At 64.6% G+C, this 20,786-nt stretch overlaps 4 protein-coding genes across 5 annotated transcripts; 1 reads left to right on the forward strand and 3 right to left on the reverse strand.

Annotated features, from left to right (window-relative positions):
• Nucleotides 1–171: 171 nt before the first annotated feature.
• On the reverse strand, nucleotides 172–4,598 carry SYNGR3 (synaptogyrin 3). The gene is made up of 4 exons (XM_072754066.1): nucleotides 4,365–4,598; nucleotides 2,005–2,242; nucleotides 1,691–1,833; nucleotides 172–1,616 (listed from the first exon to the last, which is right to left on the reverse strand). The coding sequence occupies exons 1-4, from the start codon at nucleotides 4,461–4,463 to the stop codon at nucleotides 1,407–1,409; spliced, it is 690 nt and encodes a 229-aa protein (XP_072610167.1). The 5' UTR covers nucleotides 4,464–4,598; the 3' UTR covers nucleotides 172–1,406.
• A 2,518-nt stretch (nucleotides 4,599–7,116) lies between these two features.
• Nucleotides 7,117–9,515, reverse strand: GFER (growth factor, augmenter of liver regeneration). The gene is made up of 3 exons (XM_025984931.2): nucleotides 9,157–9,515; nucleotides 8,819–9,015; nucleotides 7,117–7,930 (listed from the first exon to the last, which is right to left on the reverse strand). The coding sequence occupies exons 1-3, from the start codon at nucleotides 9,409–9,411 to the stop codon at nucleotides 7,768–7,770; spliced, it is 615 nt and encodes a 204-aa protein (XP_025840716.1). The 5' UTR covers nucleotides 9,412–9,515; the 3' UTR covers nucleotides 7,117–7,767.
• Nucleotides 9,516–11,934: 2,419 nt separating this feature from the next.
• NOXO1 (NADPH oxidase organizer 1) lies at nucleotides 11,935–14,311 on the forward strand. Its single transcript, XM_072751303.1, has 8 exons — nucleotides 11,935–12,254; nucleotides 12,349–12,429; nucleotides 12,601–12,676; nucleotides 12,768–12,945; nucleotides 13,095–13,276; nucleotides 13,369–13,473; nucleotides 13,736–13,853; nucleotides 13,936–14,311. The coding sequence occupies exons 1-8, from the start codon at nucleotides 11,976–11,978 to the stop codon at nucleotides 14,309–14,311; spliced, it is 1,395 nt and encodes a 464-aa protein (XP_072607404.1). The 5' UTR covers nucleotides 11,935–11,975.
• Nucleotides 14,312–14,421: 110 nt separating this feature from the next.
• On the reverse strand, nucleotides 14,422–20,492 carry TBL3 (transducin beta like 3). Of its 2 annotated transcripts, none has more exons than XM_025984662.2 (22): nucleotides 20,308–20,492; nucleotides 19,104–19,155; nucleotides 18,925–19,020; nucleotides 18,796–18,843; nucleotides 18,555–18,696; nucleotides 18,377–18,461; nucleotides 18,123–18,293; nucleotides 17,962–18,037; nucleotides 17,789–17,882; nucleotides 17,523–17,704; nucleotides 17,289–17,430; nucleotides 17,133–17,191; nucleotides 16,945–17,048; nucleotides 16,301–16,448; nucleotides 15,984–16,214; nucleotides 15,808–15,878; nucleotides 15,574–15,730; nucleotides 15,441–15,499; nucleotides 15,075–15,178; nucleotides 14,913–14,984; nucleotides 14,654–14,812; nucleotides 14,422–14,573 (listed from the first exon to the last, which is right to left on the reverse strand). In XM_025984662.2, the coding sequence occupies exons 1-22, from the start codon at nucleotides 20,346–20,348 to the stop codon at nucleotides 14,452–14,454; spliced, it is 2,415 nt and encodes an 804-aa protein (XP_025840447.1). In that variant the 5' UTR covers nucleotides 20,349–20,492; the 3' UTR covers nucleotides 14,422–14,451. The 2 variants fall into 2 exon arrangements, with proteins under 2 accessions (XP_025840447.1, XP_072610168.1); XM_072754067.1 differs by lacking the exon at nucleotides 20,308–20,492 and adding an exon at nucleotides 19,883–20,037.
• Between the last annotated feature and the right edge of the window lie 294 nt (nucleotides 20,493–20,786).

Below are 20,786 nucleotides of genomic sequence, written 5' to 3' on the forward strand. Positions count from 1 at the left end.
CCAGCATTTCAGAGTCTACTCTGAGCTGTCCAGCGGCACGGCAGGGGGATGTGTGGTGGGGGCCTCAGGGACCCTCAGAAGAAGGGCATCAGCCCAGTCTCCACCTGCTGCCCCTTCCTGGGTTCTGGGCACCCACGGGGCAGGGGTAGAAACGACTCTGCAAGCAGTGTCTGTGCCAGGTAAACTCACAGTCTTTTATTGTAAAGAAATTGCAGTTGAAACATGGGACACTGAAGATACACAATCACGGATTGCTCTTTCAGAAGAGGGAGAGAAAGATCGATATATACAAAAATTGTAAACATGTTCACTTAAATACCCACACAGAATTGGTCTATGCTACAATGTACAGGGTTGTCACCCAACTGCAACTCCACAGGGAGGCGCCTGTCTGCGAGAATGGAAGGTGGCAACCGCATTTGGTATTGACAGAATGTGAAAAGCCAGCTTCGAGCAATGCATGAGTAGTCAGCTATACAGAGGGACCCCAACCTCAGGCTGTGCCTTAAAACTGAGTACAGGGCAGGGTGCTGAGGGGCTGGTCCAGGAAGCCAAGGGAAAAAGGGATTGCACAGATGGGCCATGTCCAGGGCATGGTGGGCATGTGCAACCTCAGGCCTCCTTCCTTGTGAGGGGCCTGTTTTGCCAGGTCCCCAGGTGTCCTAAGCCTCCCTGGGACAAGACCTTCTTGCTGGGGTGGAGAGGGCCGGTGCCCAGGCCTGTATGCAGCCATGTTGTGCCTTCCTAGCCAAAAGTGCCCACACCCGGGCAGGCTCCTGGGCCTAGGCAAGTCAGGACAGGATCAGGGGCCACGGACAGCGGGGCTGCTTGCAGGGAACTATGAGGTGAAGCCCGAAGACCTGACCACAATCACAACATCACCGGGACCAGGCTACTCTAGTGAGCCTGTGACAGCAAACGCTTGGAGGCTCCGGGCAGTGTGCACACAGCCCCACGGGGTGAACCGCCACAACACGAGCAGGGACGGTCACGGCCCCGGGGGACATGGGGTGGGAACAGTGCCCGTGCTCCCGGGGCCAGCCCCCGCCCTAGCTACGGAGGGCAGCGAGACCCCTAACCCCAGGGTGGACAGGTGAGCCACAGGCTAGCTGGCTCACCAGGGAAATGGCCCCCTCCCAGGCTGATCCACTAGGCTGGAGGACACATGTCCAGGGTTGCACATCCCGACCTCAGGCCTGGGGTCAGCGACTAAAGGGACAGGGGGAATGTGGGGTGGGGGGCAGTCTAGGCACCCTGGGGGCTACCCTCTCTTGGCCCCAGACGGCCCTCAGTGGCCACCCTCTCTGTCCCTGGCGCTAGGCCAGGAGGACTTGAGGGGGGTCCCGGGAAACCCTGGACCCTGGCTTGGTGGCAGCCGTGGAACCCTGGTGGGGGCCTGCCAGCCACTAGTAGGCAGGCACCTGGTACCCCTTGGGGCTGGTGTCCAGAGTCTCGGTGAAGGGAGGGCTCTGGTAGGTCTCCGTCCCCTCCACGCCGCTGCCCACCGGGTAGCCGGGGTAGGCTTGACCCGCCCCGGTGCCCAGCTGCTCCGTGGCAAAGAGCGACATGTCCGTGCCCATGCGGAACCGCTGCAGGGCCTTCACAGTGAGCGCCACCTGAGGGGGAGCCCGGGTCAGCCAGCACCGACCCCGCCCACCCCACCCCGGCCCGGCCCCGCGGCCGCACTCACCCAGCTGAGGATGGAGAAGAAGCTGAAGGCGATGGCGGCCCGCGCCGCGTCTCCCGCCTGCAGCGTGCTGGGCCCGGGCGCCGTGCGCTGCCACTGGTTGGTGAGGAAGCAGAAGCCCACGAACCACAGGAAGGACCAGAGCCCTGCGGGCAGGCGGCGGGTCAGGGGAGCCCGCGCCGAGGCCCCGCCCCGGACCACGGCCCCGCGCAAGCCCCGCCCCCCTCGCTCGGCAAAGCGCTGCCCCCGCGGAGCCCAGAAACCCCGCCCACCGCCGGCCACGCCTCCACACGCGCGGCAGGCCCCGCCCCGCCCACCTGAGAAGCCCAGGTCCAGCAGCACCGCGCGGCGGCGGTCGCGGACGCTGCTGATCTGCTGGAAGCGCACGTCGAGCAGGAGGAAGGCGGCGCAGGCAAGGAAAGCCCCGAGGCCGAGCGCGACGCCGAAGCGGCAGGCGCCCGCGTTCCCGTTGAAGACGCAGCGCAGCTCGGGCCCGCTGTCGGTGTTCACGTAGCCCTCGTTGACGATGGGCCCAAAGACGGCGATGGAGAACACCTGCGGGCGGCGGGCGGCGCTCAGGGCCCCGCGGGGGTCTCCTTCCCGCTGTCACCCACCGCGGTGCTCATGCCCTCCAGCCGGTCTCCACGTTCCCTGCCGCGCGGGGCCCATCTGTGGACGGGGGCTTCGGGGGCACCCCTCCCTCAGTCCCTCCCCCGCGCACTTAAAAATTATGGATCGCATGTCCTATGGAGTATCTACTATGCCCAGCACTATGCTTAAAACCTCTTCTTTTTTTATTTATTTATTATTATTTTTTTAAAAAACCTCTTCTTGACCTGCATTCCTGGTAGAATCCTCCCCCCAAACCACAAGGGCTCACTGTGATCCCCTTTATGATGGGGAGGTGGGGCCCCAATTAGCGAAATCATTTGGCTGATAAAAGATGGGGTTGACATTCAAACTGGGTCACTGGTCCTGTGCGGGGCCCCTCCAGAAGTAGGAACACGAGGCTTCACCTGGACCAGTGATTCTAGGCTCCAGCGGGTGGCGCTGTGGGAGGAGGGGCGGAGAAGAGGGGGCCAGAGCACAGGGGGAGCAGAGCCGGCACAGTGGCACAACTGTCTCCCAGGCCCGGCACCAAACCCACCCCTAGCACCTGGAAGCTGTGGGGCCCTGCTTCCTAACATGCCGAGTAAAGTGCATGCAGTGTTGGGGCCAGGAAAATAATGCCCACCCAGCACCCAAGGGATAACAGCCCAAGCGACTGAGTGTCGCACCATAAGTGTTTGGGCTCAGAGGGTGATCTGTTGGGGCACCTGGGTGGCTCAGTCAGTTGAGGGCCTGACTCATGATTTCGGATCAAGTCGTCATCCTGTGGGTCATGGGATCAAGCCCAGAGTAGGGCTCCGTGCTCAGCTCAGCTCAGCAGGGAGTCTGCTCAAAATTTTCACTCTCCCTCTGCCCTCCCCACTCTCTTTCTCCCTCTCTAATAAATAAATTAATTAATTAAAAAAAAAAAAGAAAGGTGATACTGTTGACCTCCGGGGTTCAGTCAACTTCAGCATCCCCTTACCACAAGGGGTGGAAGGCAGGTAAATGGTGCAACACAGTCATTTTACACTTTATTTTTTTAAAGTAGGCTCCATGCCCAATGTGGGGCTTGAACTCATGACCCTGAGTCCCATGCTCGAAAGACTGAGCCAACCAGGCGCTTCTGGACCACAATCATTTTAAACCAGATGCTGCTCCTTCAACTCTGGGCAGCCCCATGTTTCTAAAAAAAGACCTCCAGTTTCAACTTCATTTCTCTCCTCTCCCTCTCCAGCTCCTTGAGATGGTGTCAGAGGGAAGCCCAGGTGCAGGGCATGGACATGTCCGCCCAGAGTGGTCCACAGGTCGGAGCGGAGCTGGCACCAGAACACAGGGTTCCTACTTCCTAATTGCTCCACCCTGGGCATCTCTCTCCTGAAGACCAGGGCGTAGGTCCTGCGGACACCAGGTGCCACTGGCTAAATAAAACCCAGACTCCTCACCCACCTCCTGGAGCTGGGGGGAAGGAGGAGCTGGCCACCTGGCCTAGGGATGCCCCAGTCGTCTGGGCTGTCCCCAAATCTGGCCCTCCCGCACCTCCCCCAGGCAGCCCTCCCAGTGCAGAGCCCCTTCTTGCTGCCCCGCCCGGGGGGATCCCAGGGCACCCCCAACCCCCAAACACACACAACTGTAACTGGAAGGCCTGGGAAAGGGCCAGCTCCCTTGGAAGGAGCCTGGAGAACGTGTGTGCGGGAGAAGCCGGTGTAAGCGCCGCCCGCTCCCCTCGGCTCCCACGGTCCCTCCGCGTGCTGCGGCGCAGAGCTCGAGCCCACTCGCGTCCCCGCCCCTGTGTCCGCTTCCAGGTCGTGAGAACAGGAAAGACGGAGCGAGCGCGGAGGCAGGGGGCCGCGTCAGACCTCGGGGGACTGGAGGCGGGGGCGGCGGCCGGTGACCTCTCAAGGTCCCGGCGGGCGCCGTCGGCCCCCCCATCCGCAGGTGGGCGCGCCCTGCCCGGTGACGTCACCCCAAACCTGCGGCCGGCGGGGGAGGGGCCGGCGGGGGAGGGGCCGGCGGGGACCAGGATGGGGGCGAGGATGGGGGCGAGGGGCGGCGGGGGCGAGGGGGGGCGGGGGCCGGGGCCACTCACCCAGGAGGCGACCCGCAGCAGGGTCTGGGGCCGCCGCGCGAAGCTCACGGGGTCCAGGGCGGCCCCCGCGCGGCCCGCGCCAAACGAGGCTCCCTCCATGGCCAGCCCTGGAGGGACGCGCGCCCCCGGCGCCCTCTGTCTCTCTGTCCGTCCGGCCCCGCCCGAGGCCGCCGGGTGCTGCCGGAGCCGCCGCTGCCGCCGCCGCCGCCGCCGCTGCCGCCCGAGAGCGCGCGCCGACCGCGGCGGGGGCGCGCGGGGCGGGGCCGAGCCGGTGCCCCCCGCCCACTGGTCCGCGCGGCGCAGGGCCCGCCCCCCGCCCCCCCACCTGCTGGAGCGGGGCTGAGCCCGCGGCCCCGTCGCCCCCCGCCTGCACCGCCCCTCCCGGGCCCCTGCGCTGGGCCCCGCTGCAGCCCCAGGACCCCGACCGGCCCGCCCCGTCCCTCCGCGCCGGGCCCTCCGCGGAGCGAACGGGTGACGGAGCTGCACCGCCACCCTCGGGGGACGGGAACCCGACTCCCTCGGACCGAAGAGCGGCTACTGGGCCTTTCCCTGTGACCCCCCCCTCCGTGCCGCCGGCCTCTCCTGCAGAGGGTTTTAGCCTCCCTGACAGGGCGGGGAAGGCCTCTGCCCCCCCGCCCCCCAGGCCCTTGTCCCGGAGGCCAGGGCCCGCAGGCCAGCATGAGGGGGTAGGGACATCTCTGCCGCTTACTCTCGGTCATTCCAAGGGCGCTCACTCAGCCTTCACACTCCGGGGTCTCCCCAGCGGACTTGTTTCCGGCCCGTTTGCTTTGGGGCCAGGGGTGGGAAGAAGCTGGAGAGATGATGTGGCGTTTGGCCAAGCTGGGGCCCCACTGGGTCTGTTCTGCAGATCCCCCAGCCCAAGTTAGACAGGGTCCCTCCCTCGTGCTCCTTCTTGGCCAGCCTGGCAGGATCCCAAATGACTGCTGTTTCTGTCCAGGGCATTGACAGAAAACTTTGCAATTGTTGGGAGTTTGCAGTGCTAGGCACTTCGCCACCCCCTCACACCCCCCACCCCCCCCCCCGTGGAAGGTAGGGATTGTAGGGATTGTTATTAGCGGGTCTTCATTCCATGAATAGGCAGCTGGCCAAGTTCTTCCATCACACTGGGGAGTGAAGAGCTGGGACAGAAGGTGACACCTGGTCCACCCCGTGAACCTGTCTCAGGGCAGGTATGGCCAGAGGTGCCACTCCGGAGGCCAGGACACTGTGCATCCAGGCTGTCACCCTTGTCTGTTGGAATAGCTCCCAGCCTGTCCTCAGCAGCATCCACTGCCCCTTTAGTCCCAGGGGTAATTCTGACGCTCCCACGCTCCTGGAAATGCTTCTGGAGGTCATCCTCTCTTCACATCCCTATGTCACCGGCCCTTTCTCACTACCCTTTTGGGGTTCTCTCTTCTGGTCCAACCTGTGAGCTCCTGTAACCTCTAAACTTTGGAGGCCCCAGGGCATGATCCTGGGGCTTTTCTCCTTCCTCTTGGCGCACGCCCTTGGTCTGCGTGCTGACAGCTTGAGCCAAAACCTCATCTCAGACTATGGTCCCACTTGATTTAGCCTGGATTGGGGGGGGGGGGGGGGAGGGCGGGTGAAACATCCAGGAAGCCAGAGTTAAGGGAAAGAGGGAAGTGAGGGAGGGCAGGAGGGAAAGCATATCCAGGCGGTGTTCCTGGGCCAACCACAGCTTCCCTAGAGAAGCTGGCTGATTCTCCCACTAGCAGGTGACTTGGGAGAGACCAGAAGAAGGCCACATGTTGGGCACAGTCCATCAAGAGAGGGTGGAGAGGAACAATTCTCTGCTGGCTGCTCCCTGCCTCCAATCTCTGCATCACTGTCCTCCCTGGGGAGGCCCTGCTGAAGTCAGAACTGCTGCGGCACCAGTTGGGTGAAGGTGCCAAGGAACCGTTGATGGGGCATACGTACAGTTGCTGGGCCATTCCGGCTGGGAGCCCAGCCTGGGAGCAGGTGTGGCTGAGCAGATCTGGGAAGGCCCAAAAGCTGAAGGCAGGTCAGCCCTCTGCCCACTCCACCTATAGCGTTCTCCAGGGGACGGAGAGCATCCTCCTGCCACTAGGGCCTGAACCCCACAGTCAACTCTGGCTCCTTTCTCTTGGCAGCTCTGCTCTGACCCACCCTAGGGCAAGCTCCCCACTCAGCTGCCACAGGGTGCCTGCTCTCCCTGCTTTCACCCATTCCTGCCTCATCCTAGCTCAGGAGCCAGAGGAACCTGCCAGAAGTCTTTTTTTTTTAAGATTGTATTTATTCACAAGAGACACACAGAGAGAGGCAGAGACACAGACAGAGGGAGAAACAGGCTCCCTGAAAGGAGCCCGATGCGGGACTTGATCCCAGGACCCTGGAATCACGCCCTGGACCAAAGGGAGGCGCTCAACCGCTGAGCCCTCCAGGCATCCCTCCCGGAAGTCACCTTGCCATTCCTTTACTCCAAATCCTCCACGACTTTCCTGCCACAGGAGGTAGGTATTAAAACAAAGTCCTTGTGGGGCACTTGAAGACTATGTACCATCTGACCTCCCACTCACCTCTGACCCTCCCTTAGCTCCAGCACTCGGCTTCCTTGCTGTTCCTGGGACTTCCCAGGTTGCCTCTGCACTGGGACCTTGCCCTCCTCCTATGGAGCAGAACTTGGGACAGATGGAAGCTGTTGCCTGGAGCAGCAAGGGCAAGCCCTGTCCACTGCCGCAAATTTGACACAAAACACACCGAAGCCACGCCCTTGGCCACTCCTCCATCATTTTATTTTGGTTTCAAGCTCTGATATTGGTCCCACAAAGCCTCTTGACAGGCCTGGTACAGGTATGTGCTGGATGGAAGGCGGGCAGCAGCGTTGGTGGACCGTCAGAGAAGCAGCCTGCCTGTGCTTTCCTTGTAGACACCGAGCAGGGAGGAGAGCTCAACCCCCAGACCTCTTTTCTGAACTGCAAACAGCACACAGCCTGTAGAGTTACAGCCTGGGAGCCGGCCCTTGCTACACGGTCATGGCTGGGAGACAATGGCCTACCTCAAGGAGCAGGACAGGGAGCCCTAGGAGGCCTGTCACATTCCTGTGTAGGGAAGCGGGCACCGGGGTGTGGGGTGAGCAGGACACCATATCCCAAACGTAAGGCACAGCCTGGGCTGCTCCCTCTCGTTCACCTACAGCCGCGCGGGGCCTTGGCTGAGGAAGGGCCATCGAGGTGTCTGCAGCAGGCACCTCTGCTCTGACTACAAACCTAAGAGGAAAGGGCCCCACGAGCAGTCTCTGGGGACAATCCAACTGAGACACAACAGGCTCTGGCTCTGATGCACTTTAATGAGTGCCCCATCCCCCTCTGGCCAGGCTGCCCGCAGGCCCGGGCTGCTGTCCCACAGCTCTGCTGGCCACTATCTAGTCACAGGAGCCATCCTTCCAGCCATCGCGCCAGCGCTCGTCCACTTGTGAGCAGTCGAAGTCCGGCTTGCCTAGTTTGCGGTTCACTTCATTGTGCAGGCGGCACAGCCACTGGGTCAAGCAGGCCCGAGTGCGCGTGTCCGGCTGGTTCCTGCATATCCTGTGTGAGGGAAGCATGTGATGATGGGGACAGGCAGTGGCCCCACTGCCCCTACCCCATCAGCTACTTGCCTGCTGGATCCAGGGAGGAGAGCTTGGGTATTGCTGCCAGCTACACCCATGAGCCCCCTCATGCTCTGAGAGGTAGGCATGCCCCGAACAGGCCTGATCCTGCTCTGTCCACCATTGGCCCACTCCTAGGCCTGCTCAACCCCTTATCTATGGAGCTCAGCAAACCCAAGACATTAAGGCACTCGTCATGCAACTTTATAACCTCATGCAACTTTACAACCTTGTAACAATCAGGAAGCCTCACCCAGCATCCCTGGCCCAGGGCAGTGTGTGAAAGGGGTGGCGCCAGCACAAAGGCATAACTGTAAACCAGACCTGTTGCTAGCACCTGGGGCCCTTGGGCCTCAGCCTAGCAAGAGACCTGTTCTAACTGCCCAGGTTCAAATGGCAAGGGCTGCCCTAGGCCCCGCATCCAGGCCAGAAACACCTGTGGGTGCCAAATAACAGCTCTTGCGCTTCCCAGTGAAAGAAAGGTGGCTCCTGGGAGCAAAAGCAGTGGGTTCTCAAGCCTTACATGCAGCATACAGTCCTGCTATAGAAATCAGGCAAAGTGGACTCATCCACCTGCTGGAGCCCCCAGGAGTTCCAAGCAGGGGCCTCTGTAGGTGAAGCCCCACCAGGAGCCTTCTGGCTGCGACAGCAGCAGTGCCCAGCAAGCAGCCCTCAGCAGGGGGCCTCAGCTGGCCTCTGAGGGGAAAGGAGCCGGCTTAGCTGGCCCCTGCTCTGGGCAAGCCAGGGCCACCGCTGCCCCTTTATGACAGCAGCAGGGGCCCCAGGCTCCAGGTGGGACAGCTACAGGCAAGGTAGACACACTCACCTCTTCCGGATGTCTTCGGCACACTCCTCGCACGGGTAAAACTTGGAAAATAAATGTATGAACTGGGTCATGTCTCGCTGCTGTTCTGGGGTGGGCAGATCGGGGTAGTAGGCGGCCAGAGTGTGCAGGACAGCCCAGCTGTGGCGGCCCAGTTCCTCGCGATCCTCAGGACAATCCTCCCTGAACTTGCCGTCCCGCTGCGGGCGGAGGCCGACCAAGGGTCAGGGCAGGTCGTGTCCGGGGCACGACGCCCACGCGGCTCCCCCGCCCCGCCCCGGCGCGACCCCGCGCGCGAGCGGCTGAAAGGCTGCAGGCCGGGCTCCCCGGGGGCATCTGACCTTCTGCTGCGTCCGCATCCACGTCTTGAAGTCCACGCAGGCCCGGCAGGGCCGCCTCCGGGAAGGGTCCTCGGCGACCTGAGGCTCGGGGGTCGGCGCCCGGGCCGAGGCGGCGGCGGACGCATCTCTCCGCCCCGCGCCCCGGCCGCGCGCGTCCGTCACCAGGTCGTCCATCACCTCCGAGTGCGCGCCGCCGGGCAGGAAGGAGAAGAGGCTCCCGCCGCCAGAGCGGCTCCGCTCGCCGGGCGCCGCCATGTTGCCTGCGCAAGGCCTGCCGGGCCAGCTGGGCCTCCAGAGGGGCCTCCAAGTCGGCCTCCAGGCCAGCGCGCGCGCCGCCGCCAGGGCGCGGCCACAGGAGCCGGGCAAGGGCGCAGGCGCAGTCGCGGAGGCCGGGCTGGAGCTGGGGGCGGGGCCGGGGGCGGGGCCGGCGGCCGGCGGGGGTGCGGGGCCGGGGCCGGGGCCGGGGCCGGGGCCGGGGCTCGCGGAGCGCGCCGGAGAGGCGGCCGAGCCCGAGGCCGGGGTGCGGGCGGGCGCGGGCGCGGGGCTGGCGACCCGGGTCCTGGCCGGGCCCCCGGGCTTCGGTCCGCGTCCCGAGCCCGGCTTGCGTCGTCCGTGGCGGCGCTCCCGCTTCCTCCAGTAGAAGAGCAGCGTGTTGTGGAAGCCGCGCCGCGGCCGCGCCGTGGTCTCCGGCTGCGGCCGGGGCGAAGTCCGTGTTGCGGCCCGGGACGCCCCCATCGCTCCGCTCCGACCGCCCCGCGTGCCCGCGGCCAGGCTTTGTGCCCTCGGCGGGGCGCGCCCTGTGTTCGGCCGACGGGCGCCTCGGCAACGCGGGGCGGCGCGGTGAGCGCACAGAGCGCGGCGCGCCGGGGCCTGGGTCCCCCGGGTCGGCCCGGGCAACGGGCGCCATGGCAACGGGCGCCGGGGCCGCGGGGCGGGGCGGGGCCTGCACAGCCGGCGGCGCGGGCCTGGGGCTCCCGGGGCTGCCTGGGGGCGCTGTCCACGTCCCCGTCGGGAGCAGCCTCAGCCTCCGCGCGCTCGTGCGTCACCTGCACCTGTCTGTGCGGGCGTCTGCTCTGTTCCAAGTCCTGGCCCGGGCGCTGGGCAGGGCGGGGCCCGAGATCCGTCCCTGACCCCCCGGCTCACTGTCCAGTGGTCAGCGGTGAGAGTTGGGGCGCCCAGGGGGTTCAGCGGTTGAGCACCTGCCTTTGGCTCAGGGCGTGACCCTGGAGACCCAGGACTGAGTCCCGCATCGGGCTCTCCGCAGGGAGCCTGCTTCTCCCTCGGCCTGTGTCTCTGCCTCTCTCTGTCTCATGAATGAATAAATAAAATAAAATCTTAAAAAAAAAAGAAAACAAGGGAGTCACAGTAACACGTCCACTGACAAGCTCTGGTGGGGACCACGAACAGGGAGTGGCTAATCCCAGAGGCCTCCTTGAGGAGTGACACTTAGGCAGATGCCTGAAGGATGAGGACTCAGTGGAGGAAGGCCATCAAGGCCAAGGCTGGCTGTAGGCATGGGCAGAAGCCAGTGGCACAGGACCTGGGGAAGGTGGTGGGAGGAGAGATCTAAAGGTGGGCGGGAGCACATGCAGGGCCTTGTCGCTGCCATGGGAGCTGGGAATTGAGCAGATTTCATAGGAGCTAGTGAGGAGCTCTGGCGGGGAAGGGGGAGGCAGGTGTCCACGGGCCAGGTGAGGCTGGGGGCCATGGAGAGGCACAGGAGGGAAAGGAGCCAGGGTTGCTGGGGGTGTGAACAGGGGCCGACGGGGTGAGAAGGGGGCCTTAGTGCCCTTCTAGAAGGCCCCAGCTTCTCTGTGTCTTCCAGGGGAGAAGTGTCTGCCCCCCCTGCAGCCGGCTGGGCCAGCCCCTCAGCATGGCCCCACGGAGGTTGGGGAGAGCGTGACAGCTGGGCTAAAGGCACCCTGCAATTGAGGCCTCTGTCAACAGGAGTTCATTGCCTGGGCCGTGTGCAGGGAAGGTTAGAGAGCCGCTGGAGGGACAGATCCACAAAGGCCCTTTGTCCAGGCCAGGGTGACTTTCAGGGGAGTGACCTAGAGGCTAACCCCTCCCTGGACGACTTGGGGCAGGAGTCCCAACAAAGAGCCAGTGGCCCCAACAGCAGGAAGAGCCAATGGAGAGCAGGCTTGGGTGGAGCTCTGGAGGCCCTCCACTTCAGGAAGCAGCCCAGAGGTGGGGGCACCTAAGCACACCTGTGGGGACTGTAGGGCCTACCCCTGCTTCAGCCCTGTTAGTGGGGAAATGGTCACTCCTCATCTCAGAGGCTGTGTTCGGGGTAAATTGTGGTAAATCATGAATTCAGAGGCAGCTCTCAAAACAGTCCTAGTCACCAACGCCCCCACACACACCACGCGCCAGTGACTGCAGACTGGGATCCTCCTGGTCCTGCCCCAGGTCTCCGCATCACAGGGGAGGAGAGCCTGTGAGGTCCACTCTCCCCAACATATCCAGAAAAGCCTGAATTATCCATTTCATGTAAATTTCCTCCTCTGTGACTTGGGAACACTGAGAGACCTTTCCTCCGATGTGAGTATTAAGCCAAAATACATAAAGCCTTCAGTACTGGGTCCTTGGCTCCTGATGACAAGGGCCAGCAGCTGCCCAGGTGAGTTGGGAGGCAAAGCGGAGGCACACCTTGGGGAGGCTCAACCTGTCTCACACAGGGCATGGGAGAGCCAGGCCAGGCTGCGGCACTTTGATGGCCCTTCCTTTTCCTCCTCCTCCCAGGGGCCAGACTCATGCCAGACAGAGTTGCCCACCCCCCCCCCAACCCCCCCCCCCCCCCCCCCCCCCCCCCCGCCATGCCCTGTGTTCCTGTCCCTCTAGGCGGATCTGCTTTGGGCACAGTGAGGAAGCTGGGAGAGACCCAAGGGCAGGGCGGGGGAGCACCTGGGGAATTCCAGTCGTCTTCCGGGAGCCTGGGAGCCCTCCCTCCTGGTGAGCCGCACGCAGTGGGCCCCTTGGTCGCAGCTGGGCAGTTCCAGAAGCCCAGGACCACAAGCTGTGAGGCAGCGATGGCAGGCTCCCGGCACCCAGTGTCCGTGCGCGCAGCGGCCCTGGTGCAGACAGGGCGGCTTCAGGTAGGATGGTGCGGGGTCCCTGCCAGCCCCAAGGAGGAGGGAGGGAACTCCTGGCCCAGCCCCTCCAAGGCGCCCCCAACCTTTCTCCCAACAGACGTTCGCCTTCTCCGTGTGCTGGTCGGACGGCAGCGACACCTTCGTGCGAAGGAGCTGGGCTGAGTTCAAGGAGCTCCACGTGAGTGAGCCTGCGGCAAACCCCGTCCCCCGAGGCCCAGCACCGAACCTGCCTAGGCGGTGGCCTCGTGCCCATGAGGATCCCCGCCCCTATGACCCCCATCCCCGCGAGGAACCCTCACCCTCCAGAGGGAACCACTGGACTGAGGCGGATTCGCCGGTTCTTCCTTAGAAGACCCTCAAGGAGGCGTTCCCAGTGGAGGCGGGCCTGCTGCGCAGATCCGACCGCATTCTCCCCAAGCTCCCCGGTGAGGCCGCTGCGGGAGCCCGCGGGGACCCGGGAGGGGCAGGGGCGCCAGCGGCCCGGGGACCCCCAGATCGAGCCCATCGTGCCCACAGACACATCGCTGTTGGTGCGTGGGGGGCGCATGGGCCGCGGCCTGGCGCGCCTGCGGCTGCTGGACACCTACACTCGGGCGCTGCTGGCCACAGTGGAGCAGCTGTCCCGGAGCGCGGTGCTCACCGGCTTCTTTGAGCCACAACCCGTGGACCTGGAGCCAGTGCTACCACCTGGCAGGTACCCCACTCGTCCCCGGTTCCCTGTCCAGGAAAGCCCTTGGAGGCCAGGGGAGGGGCGAGGCCGGGAGGCGGCCGTCGGGGAAGGGTGGGACGCCCTGGCACTCTCACCCACCCTCCCTCCCCCGCCTGCGCCCACTCCCTTTCCAGTCTGGTGATCCTGCCCACTCCTGAAGAGCCCCACCGCCGCCCTGAACACAGCCCTGCCATCCGTAGCCTGGAGGCTCAGAGCCTGCGCTGCCTGCAGCCTTTCAGCACCCAGGACACGCAGGGTTGGCCTTTCCATGCACAGGCCCAGGAGGTCCTAGATGTGCTGCTGCGACACCCGTCAGGTGGGACTGCACAGGACTGAGAGCTCGCCCATCTGCCCCCAGAGCCCGAGGGGCTTAGGGGGTCTCAACCTCTGCCCACCTCTTGCGCCTAGGCTGGTGGCTGGTGGCAAACGAAGAGCAGCAGATGGCGTGGTTTCCTGCTCCCTACCTAGAGGAAGCAGCCCCGGGCCGAGAAGAGACAACCCTACGGAGTAGTGGTAGGAGACTGCCCACGCCCCAAGCCAAGCAGGCACCACACCCCTGGGCAGTGCTCGGTGAAGCCGGGCCGTTGGAGACCCGAGCCAGCGCTCGACCTGGGGCTCCGTGGGTGCTGTGGCCCCCATAGTGAGGGGAGCCCCAGTGGATTGGTCTCCATCATCAGGGGAATCCTGGACGCTGTGACTCAATGAGAGGAGGGGATGGAGAGGTGGGGCCCTGGATTCTGAGGCCCCGCAGTGACCCCCAAATGCCCACTCCCAGGGTCCCAGTTCTGTGCTTCCCAAGCCTATGAGAGCAGCCACGCAGATGAGCTGTCAGTGCCTGCAGGGGCGCGGGTGAGCGTGCTGCAAACTTCGGATCGAGGCTGGTGGCTCTGCAGGTGAGCAGGGGGAGGAGCTTGGGCGCGGCTTAGGGGCGCCAGCGCCAGCCAGGCCCAGCTCTCATCGCAGGTTTTGTCACAGGTTCCGCGGCCGCTCAGGCCTCCTGCCTGCTGTGCTGCTGCAACCCGAGGGGCTGGGCGCACTCCTGAGTGGGCCAGGGCTCCACCGCGAGGCCGACAGCGAGGACAGGGGTGGAGAGGCCCAGCGCACCCCTGAAGCCTGCCAGGCCACAACCCTTTCCCCCTCAGTGCCCGCCCGCCCCCCGCTGAGTGCCATTCACAGCCGCTGCTGCTCGGTCACCCGCAGGGCCCTGGCCAGCAAGTACCCCCCGAGGGCAGGCCAGGAGCTCCAGCCCCCAGGGGCGACGGATGCCAGTGAGGCTGGGGGAGGAATGTCGGAGGGTGACACCCTCTGGCCAGCAGGGCCAGGAAAGCACACACTCCCGCTTCCTGAGTAAAGCCCCTCTGACTGAGGCACACCCCGTGTCTGTGCTGAGAAGGCCAGGGCGCCGGTGTCGCGGGGCTGGGTGGGGGCGGGCCAGGCGAAACAAAGCCAAGACACAAGGAATCAGGAGAGAAAAACATCTTTCTGCATGTTTCAGAGAGCTGAGGGAGCCACAGAGGAAGCTGTAGGGAGGGTGGGCAGCTTCATGTTGTGCCACAGGAAGTCCAAGAAGGTGGCTGCCTGCAGGGTCCGGCTGAGCCGCTGAAAATGCCGCTCTGTGGGAGGACACAGGGATGTCAGGGGCTCCACGGAGGCTGATGGGGATGCTCCCGCCCCCGGGGCCGAGCCCACATACCAGTGTAGGGCAGCAGAGCCTCCAGTGAGGCCTGCACGCCTGGGTACGCCAGGAGCTCTTCTGGGGCCTCGTGCCGCAGGAGCACCCCCAGCACAGCCTGCGCTTCGTGGCAGTGCCTGGAGTTGGTGTTCCACGTGACACAGAAGCGCAGCAGGGCCTCTGGGGGGGCGGGGACGACACACGGTTAGACCTGCCTGGCGGCGGCCCTGCCCACCCTACCCACCCGGCTCACTGCCCAGCCTGCCCACCGGCCCCACACCTTTCTGATCTCGCCGCAGCCGCAACACCGTGGCTCCCAGCTTCTCGCATGCCTCAGGGTCCCTCCGGATGGCTGGGGGGTGGAGGGAGGCAGATGAGCCCCAGGGAAGGGGACAGCATGGACCTGAGACTGCCCCCCGACAGAGCCCCAGGCAGCACTGACCCTGGATGACAGTCAGCACAGTGTGGGGCCGGTCCAGGGAGATGGCCAAGCCCAGGGCCCGCAGGTACCGTTTCTCATGGAGTAGGTTGTCTAGTTCCTGCTGCCTGGTGGGGGAGGAGCAGGGACAGGGTCACTGGGGGACGTGGCTGGGAGTGAAGCAGAGCCATCAGAGGGCTGGCTCAGGAGTCGGCAGCCCGGCACTAAGCGTCCACTGGCGGTGAGCTGTGTTCCTGCCCCCAGCCTCAGTTTCTCCACGCCATAAAACAGAGGTGATGCCTGTGGAACCCGCTCCCAGGGTGTGACGCGTGGGACATAGTAGGCACGTGGGTGGTGCTCCAGAGGCCTCGGTGGGGACCCCACACTTACTTGACCGCCTCTTCCTCCTGCCTGGCCTGCTCTTCAGACTGCTCCTCCTCGGTCACATCCTGGGGTCAGGGTGAGGTCAGATGGGCACCCTGATGCAGCCCGCCCACTCCCCACGCCCCCCACACCTCCACACCTTCCATAGGATGACGCAGGAGTCACTAGCACCCGTGAGGGCACGATTGTCCAGCCGGCTACAGTGCAGCCCCCAGACCTTGTCCTCATGGGCGTCCAGAGTCTTCACACACTCGTTGTTTTTGATGGTCCAGAGCTTCACGAGACCATCAGAGCCGCTGGGTTTGGGAAGGGGAGGGGCTGAGTGCCGGGCCGGTCCTATAGCCCATCCCGACCCCCGCCCTCAGCCACCCACCTGGACAGCAGCTGTGTACCGCGGCTCACAAAGACCACCTTTAGCACGGAAGCATCGTGTCCCTCGAATGTCTGCAGGATGGTGGGGGATGAGACAACACCGGGGGATGAGACAACACCGGGTGATGAGCTGGGCCTGCAGGGGGAGGGGGAGGGGCGCGGGGCGGGGCAGCTTACCTTGAGGCAGGTGAAGTCCTGCAGTGCCCAGAGCTTGATAGTACCATCGGCGGAGGCTGTGGCCAGCACCTGGTCCATGGGGGAGAACTGGACACACCAGAGGCCACGCCGGTGGCCTGAAAAGACGCCCAGCAGCTGGCAATGTGGCAAAGACCAGAGCTTGGCTGTGCGGTCCTGTGAGCCTGTGGCCAGCAGCTTGTCGTTGGGGGCAACAGCCACGCTGTTGATGTCCTGGTGATGGGAGCAGGTGGCAGCTCAGATCCCCATCCCAGCAAGAGCCCTGCCACACCCCTACCCTCTGTACCCTGTGCCATCACCTTGTCATGGCAGCGCTGCGTGGCCTGAGCCTGCAGGAGGACAGGACCGCTGTCTGGGGCTGTGCCCTTAGACGGCAGGGCTTCAGGGATGGGCCACAGCTTCACAGTACAGTCCTGACTACCCGTCACCAGAAAGGTCTCCTTTAGCCTGAGGCCAGATTTAGGGTAGGGGAGACACCTGCTGAGCCCCACCAGCCCTGTCTGCCAGGGCATCAGACCCCGCACCCGCAGCACAATGATCCCAACCAGAGGGACTGTTCCAGAACACAGCTTGTGTCACCCCCATAGACCTCTGGGGCCACTGGTTCACTCAAGCCTCCGCCACCTGCCCTTGGCTCACCATACCTGGTGAGGTGGTCATCAGACCCCCACCCCCTCCTCCCCAGCAGAGAATGTCTTTTCCTACTTCAGCTTTGTTCAGTGTCATTCTTCCTGCCCTTTCATTCCCCCAGCCCCAAGACCAGTTCTGAGAGTCTCCATCACCAACAGCAGCAGGGGGTATCCTGTGCCCGCTCTGGCACACATCCCTAGTCTACAGCTTCAAAGACCCAGGCTGAGGCCTCCCCTCCACACCTCCCTGAGTAACCCTACTAGCAGGGCCCGGGCCTCTACAACACTGAGGACTCCAGCCCTTGATCCCTTACCTAGAACAGCAGATAGTGCCCACGCTGTGTGTGTGCCCGGAGCCCTGAGCCACACAGGCCACCCTGCCAGCCTTGTTCATCCTCCAGATACAGATGCTCTGATCCTGGGAATGAAAGGAGTGAGGGCGGAGACTGGGCTGGGTATCCGCACTGAGACCCATACCTCCCTGCCTCTCGAGATGCCTCACCTTGGCACAGCTGGCAAAGAGCCGCCCCTTCCTGAAAACATCCAAGGCCAGGACAATGTCTGGGAGGAAGCAGAGAGGAAACGGCCGTCAGTTATGGTAGAGGAGGGCATTCCAGCCCAGGGCAGAGTGCTGCGGCCATCAGCTCAGTGCCCTCACCCGTGTGGCCGTGGAGAATCTGGCAGGTCATTGTCTGCAGCTCAAACACTTTCAGGCTGGGGCTGTTGGAGGCCACAACAATGTGGGAGTCCTCGGGTCCAAGAAACCGGACATCTAACACCTCCTCACTGTAGCCGGCAAACTGGGGGCAGGAGGAGGAGGGACACAAGCCAGAGCCTGCATGAGTAGAGAGCTGGACTCCCAGGCTTGGGGCCGAGCAGGGGCAGTGCTCACCTGTTTCTGCAGCTGCAGGGAGCGTGCCTCGTAGAGCAGCAGGTTGTGGTCGGTGGTGACGCTGAGGAGCAGGCCGGCAGACTGGGCCAGCGTGCAGTGGGTCAGCTCTTGCCTGGGGCCCGGCGGCTGCGGTTGTGCATACACACACTGGCCAGAGGCTGCCTCCCACACACGCAGGAGGCCTGTGTGGGGACACGGGCTGCTGGGACTGAAGTCCATGGACCTCCCCCAGCCCCTGCTGCCCACCCTGGGCTGGACATACACACCTTGATCTCCGGCTGTCAGGAAGTGCAGGCCCTTGGACTTCACACCCAGTTTAGGCACCGGCTCCTCTGGCAACAGCACCGCGGCTTCCACACTCTGCGGATAAGCAGGATGGAGGCAGGAGCCCCACTCTCTCCCTGCCCACTTGACTGGCCTGGCCCCCTGGCGTTCCTACCTCAAACACTGGCACAGTCCTCGTGGCCTGGTGGCTCTGCAGGTCCCAGATGACGCAGATCTTGTCGCGGCCCGAGCTGGGAGGAGAAAGAGCCACCTCAGTTCTCAGACTCAGCGGGAGCCCTCCCCTTCCTGCCTCGGCCTGGGTGGCTGGCCACTGACCTAAGCATGGTGTGGCCATCAGCACTGAAGGTCAACGAGGTGACAGCACTGTAGTGGGCAGTCATCACGGCCAGGCACGACTGGTCCTGTAGCGACCACACGCGGATGGTGGCATCTGCAGCAGAGGAAAAGAGCAGCAGACGGGCGGGGTCCGGGTGGAAGGTCACCAAGCTGCGGGCAGGGCGGGTGGGACAGGTAAGTTGTGCTGCCCTGGGCGTGACGCCCTGCCCACCCCCTGCCACCTTCTTACTCACTGTACGACACCCGGAGAGCCCCGAAAGTGGTGTGTCCCGTAGTGCCGCACGATGTCCCACACACGCACTGCCCCGTCACAGCCGCCTAGGGAATGTGTTTGCAGTGAAGTGGTTAGTGTTCCTGAACACCCCGACCGTGTGCCCTCCACGTGGCCCAGCCACCCACCCAGGGCCCTACCTGTGGCCAGCAGGGTGGAAGTGGGGTCAAAGGCCATGGTGGCCACAGGTGCTGTGTGTATCGCCTTCCACAGGCGGGTGATGCTGCCCTCTCGCCAGGCCCACTGAGCTAGAAGCAGCGCCCGGGTGGCTGTTACCAGCACCTGGAGAAGATGCAGTTCAGCTGGGAGGCTGGGAGCATGGTCACACGTCCTCAATGCCTCAATGTTTGGGTGCCCACCTCCCGTCCCTGCCCTGTCTACCTGGTCGTCAGGGCTGAGTTCAAAAGCAGTGATGTCCTCCTGGTCCTCCTGGAGGTGAGAGCAAACAGAGCACATGAGAATGGGCTGTCCCCCGCACCAGTCTCCTGCCCTGGCTCTCCCCACCCTCACCTGCTCCAGGCTCCGCACCACGGCCCCGGAGGCCACGTCCAAGACGTTGACTTTGGTACCACAAACGCAGAAGACATGCTGCCCGGTCTGGTCCAGCTGGTGACAGAAGGGTCTCAGCCAAGATAAGCTTCTGCAGCCCCTGCCCGGCCCCACCCCTCTGCCCGTCCCTGGGCTGGTACCTGCACCTTCCCGCCCTTGTAGAAAGGCTCCATCTTGCGCTCGACAGCATAGCTAGAGAGAGAACAGGGGAGAGGGTGAGTCCCTCACTCCTCAGTCTCGGTGCCCAGCTAGGGGCTGGGTGCTCCCCCAGAGGTCAACACCAAAGGCCCCTGCCCTTGAGTTCCCAGGCAGCGCCGGGGATGCAGGAGATTGGAGATGGCTCTTCTCACTGTCATCTCCTCTCTCAGCAGCGCTGTGAGGCAGGTATTGGTCCCCACGACGCAGAGGACGCCAGGCTGCAGAGGGGACCCACAGCAGGTCCTAAGGCAGGGCAACAGCGCGGTCCTCCCGGGTTCCCCAGCGGATAGGCCAGCCTCGGGGGCCCCCTGCTGGCGGTGGGAGGCCAGCTCCGAGTACAGGCCCAGAGCACCACCCGCTCTCGGCAACTTCCTTCTCAGGTGCAGCCTGCCGCCTCCGCACCCTAGCTCCTTCCTCCCTCTCCCCAAGCCGCCGTTATTCCTGCAGCCTCCAGCTGGCCCCGGCCCTGCCCTCTCGGCTGGTCCAGGCCACCGCACTCCCATCTGGACAGCTGGTCCAGCCTCGCCACCAGTTTGCATCCCTGCCTGCTTTAAGCCCCTCCCCTCCCCTGCCCTCCGCTCCGGTTTCCAAGCCCCTGGCTTGCACGAGCCTCCGCCGACGTGCGGCGTCACGTGGCTGCTGCCCGCTAGGGGCTCGGCCTCTCTTCCCGAACCTCCCTGGTGCCGGCCTGACCCCACCGGGGAAGCTCCCAGCAGCGGACCCCGGTGACACCGCATAGACGCGCTCTGCACCCGGGGCTTCCCTGCCGGCACTGACGGAAACGACGCACTCGCTCGCTCACTCCAGCGGACCGCGCTCCATCCCGGCCCGGGACCGCCCGGCAGCCGTGCGCGCCGCAGGAGCGGCCCAGCCCTCGGGACCCGAGGCACGGCCCACCCGCCCAGCCCGGGCCGCCTGCCCCTAGGGGCTCTCCTCCCGGCACCGGCGGCCGGGGCGCCCCGCCGCGGTCCTGCACCGGCTCCTCCGGAACTTTACATCCACGCCTCCCGAACCGGCTCCTAACGTGGGAACAACGCAGCCACCCGACTTCCGCGCGTCTCCGCAGACCGAACGGACGCCCGCTGCCGGGCCCCTCGGGCTGCCAACCCCGCCGCCTCCCCGGGCGGCGCCCACGCCGCAGCTCACTTGGCCTTGAAGTGGCCCATTCCCGCCACGGGCTCCGCCATGACGCCGCCGCCGCCGCCGCCTCGTGAGCGCACTGGCGCGCCGCTCCCCACTGCCGGCGCGCTGCGGTGACGTCACCGCCCACGGCTCCTGTGACGCCATCAGCGCCGCGCGCGCCGCCATCTTGGCTGTGGGCGGTAGCTGCTGAGCCGCGGAGGGAAGCTGGCAGAGGTGCCGCTGGCCGGGAGGGACGGGGGCGGGGCGGCGGCGGCCTGCGGGTCACGGGGCTGGCCCGCTGTTTGCCTTTTAGTGGAAATTGTAAAAAGGAGTCGTGGGAAATGTTTACTAAGGTCATCCGGGGACTCTTGCCCCTCGGCATTCTGGGATTTGGGGACGGCGGGTGCTCAGGGTCCCGTGTGGGATGCACCGCCGGTAAATGACTAGGTCCGGGCACTTCAGAGGCCCTCGGCATTGATTGATCACATGCTCTGTGCAAAGCA

The sequence above is a fragment of the Vulpes vulpes genome, chromosome 3 (assembly GCF_048418805.1).
Source record: "Vulpes vulpes isolate BD-2025 chromosome 3, VulVul3, whole genome shotgun sequence".
In the NCBI taxonomy this organism is placed as follows: domain Eukaryota; kingdom Metazoa; phylum Chordata; class Mammalia; order Carnivora; family Canidae; genus Vulpes; species Vulpes vulpes.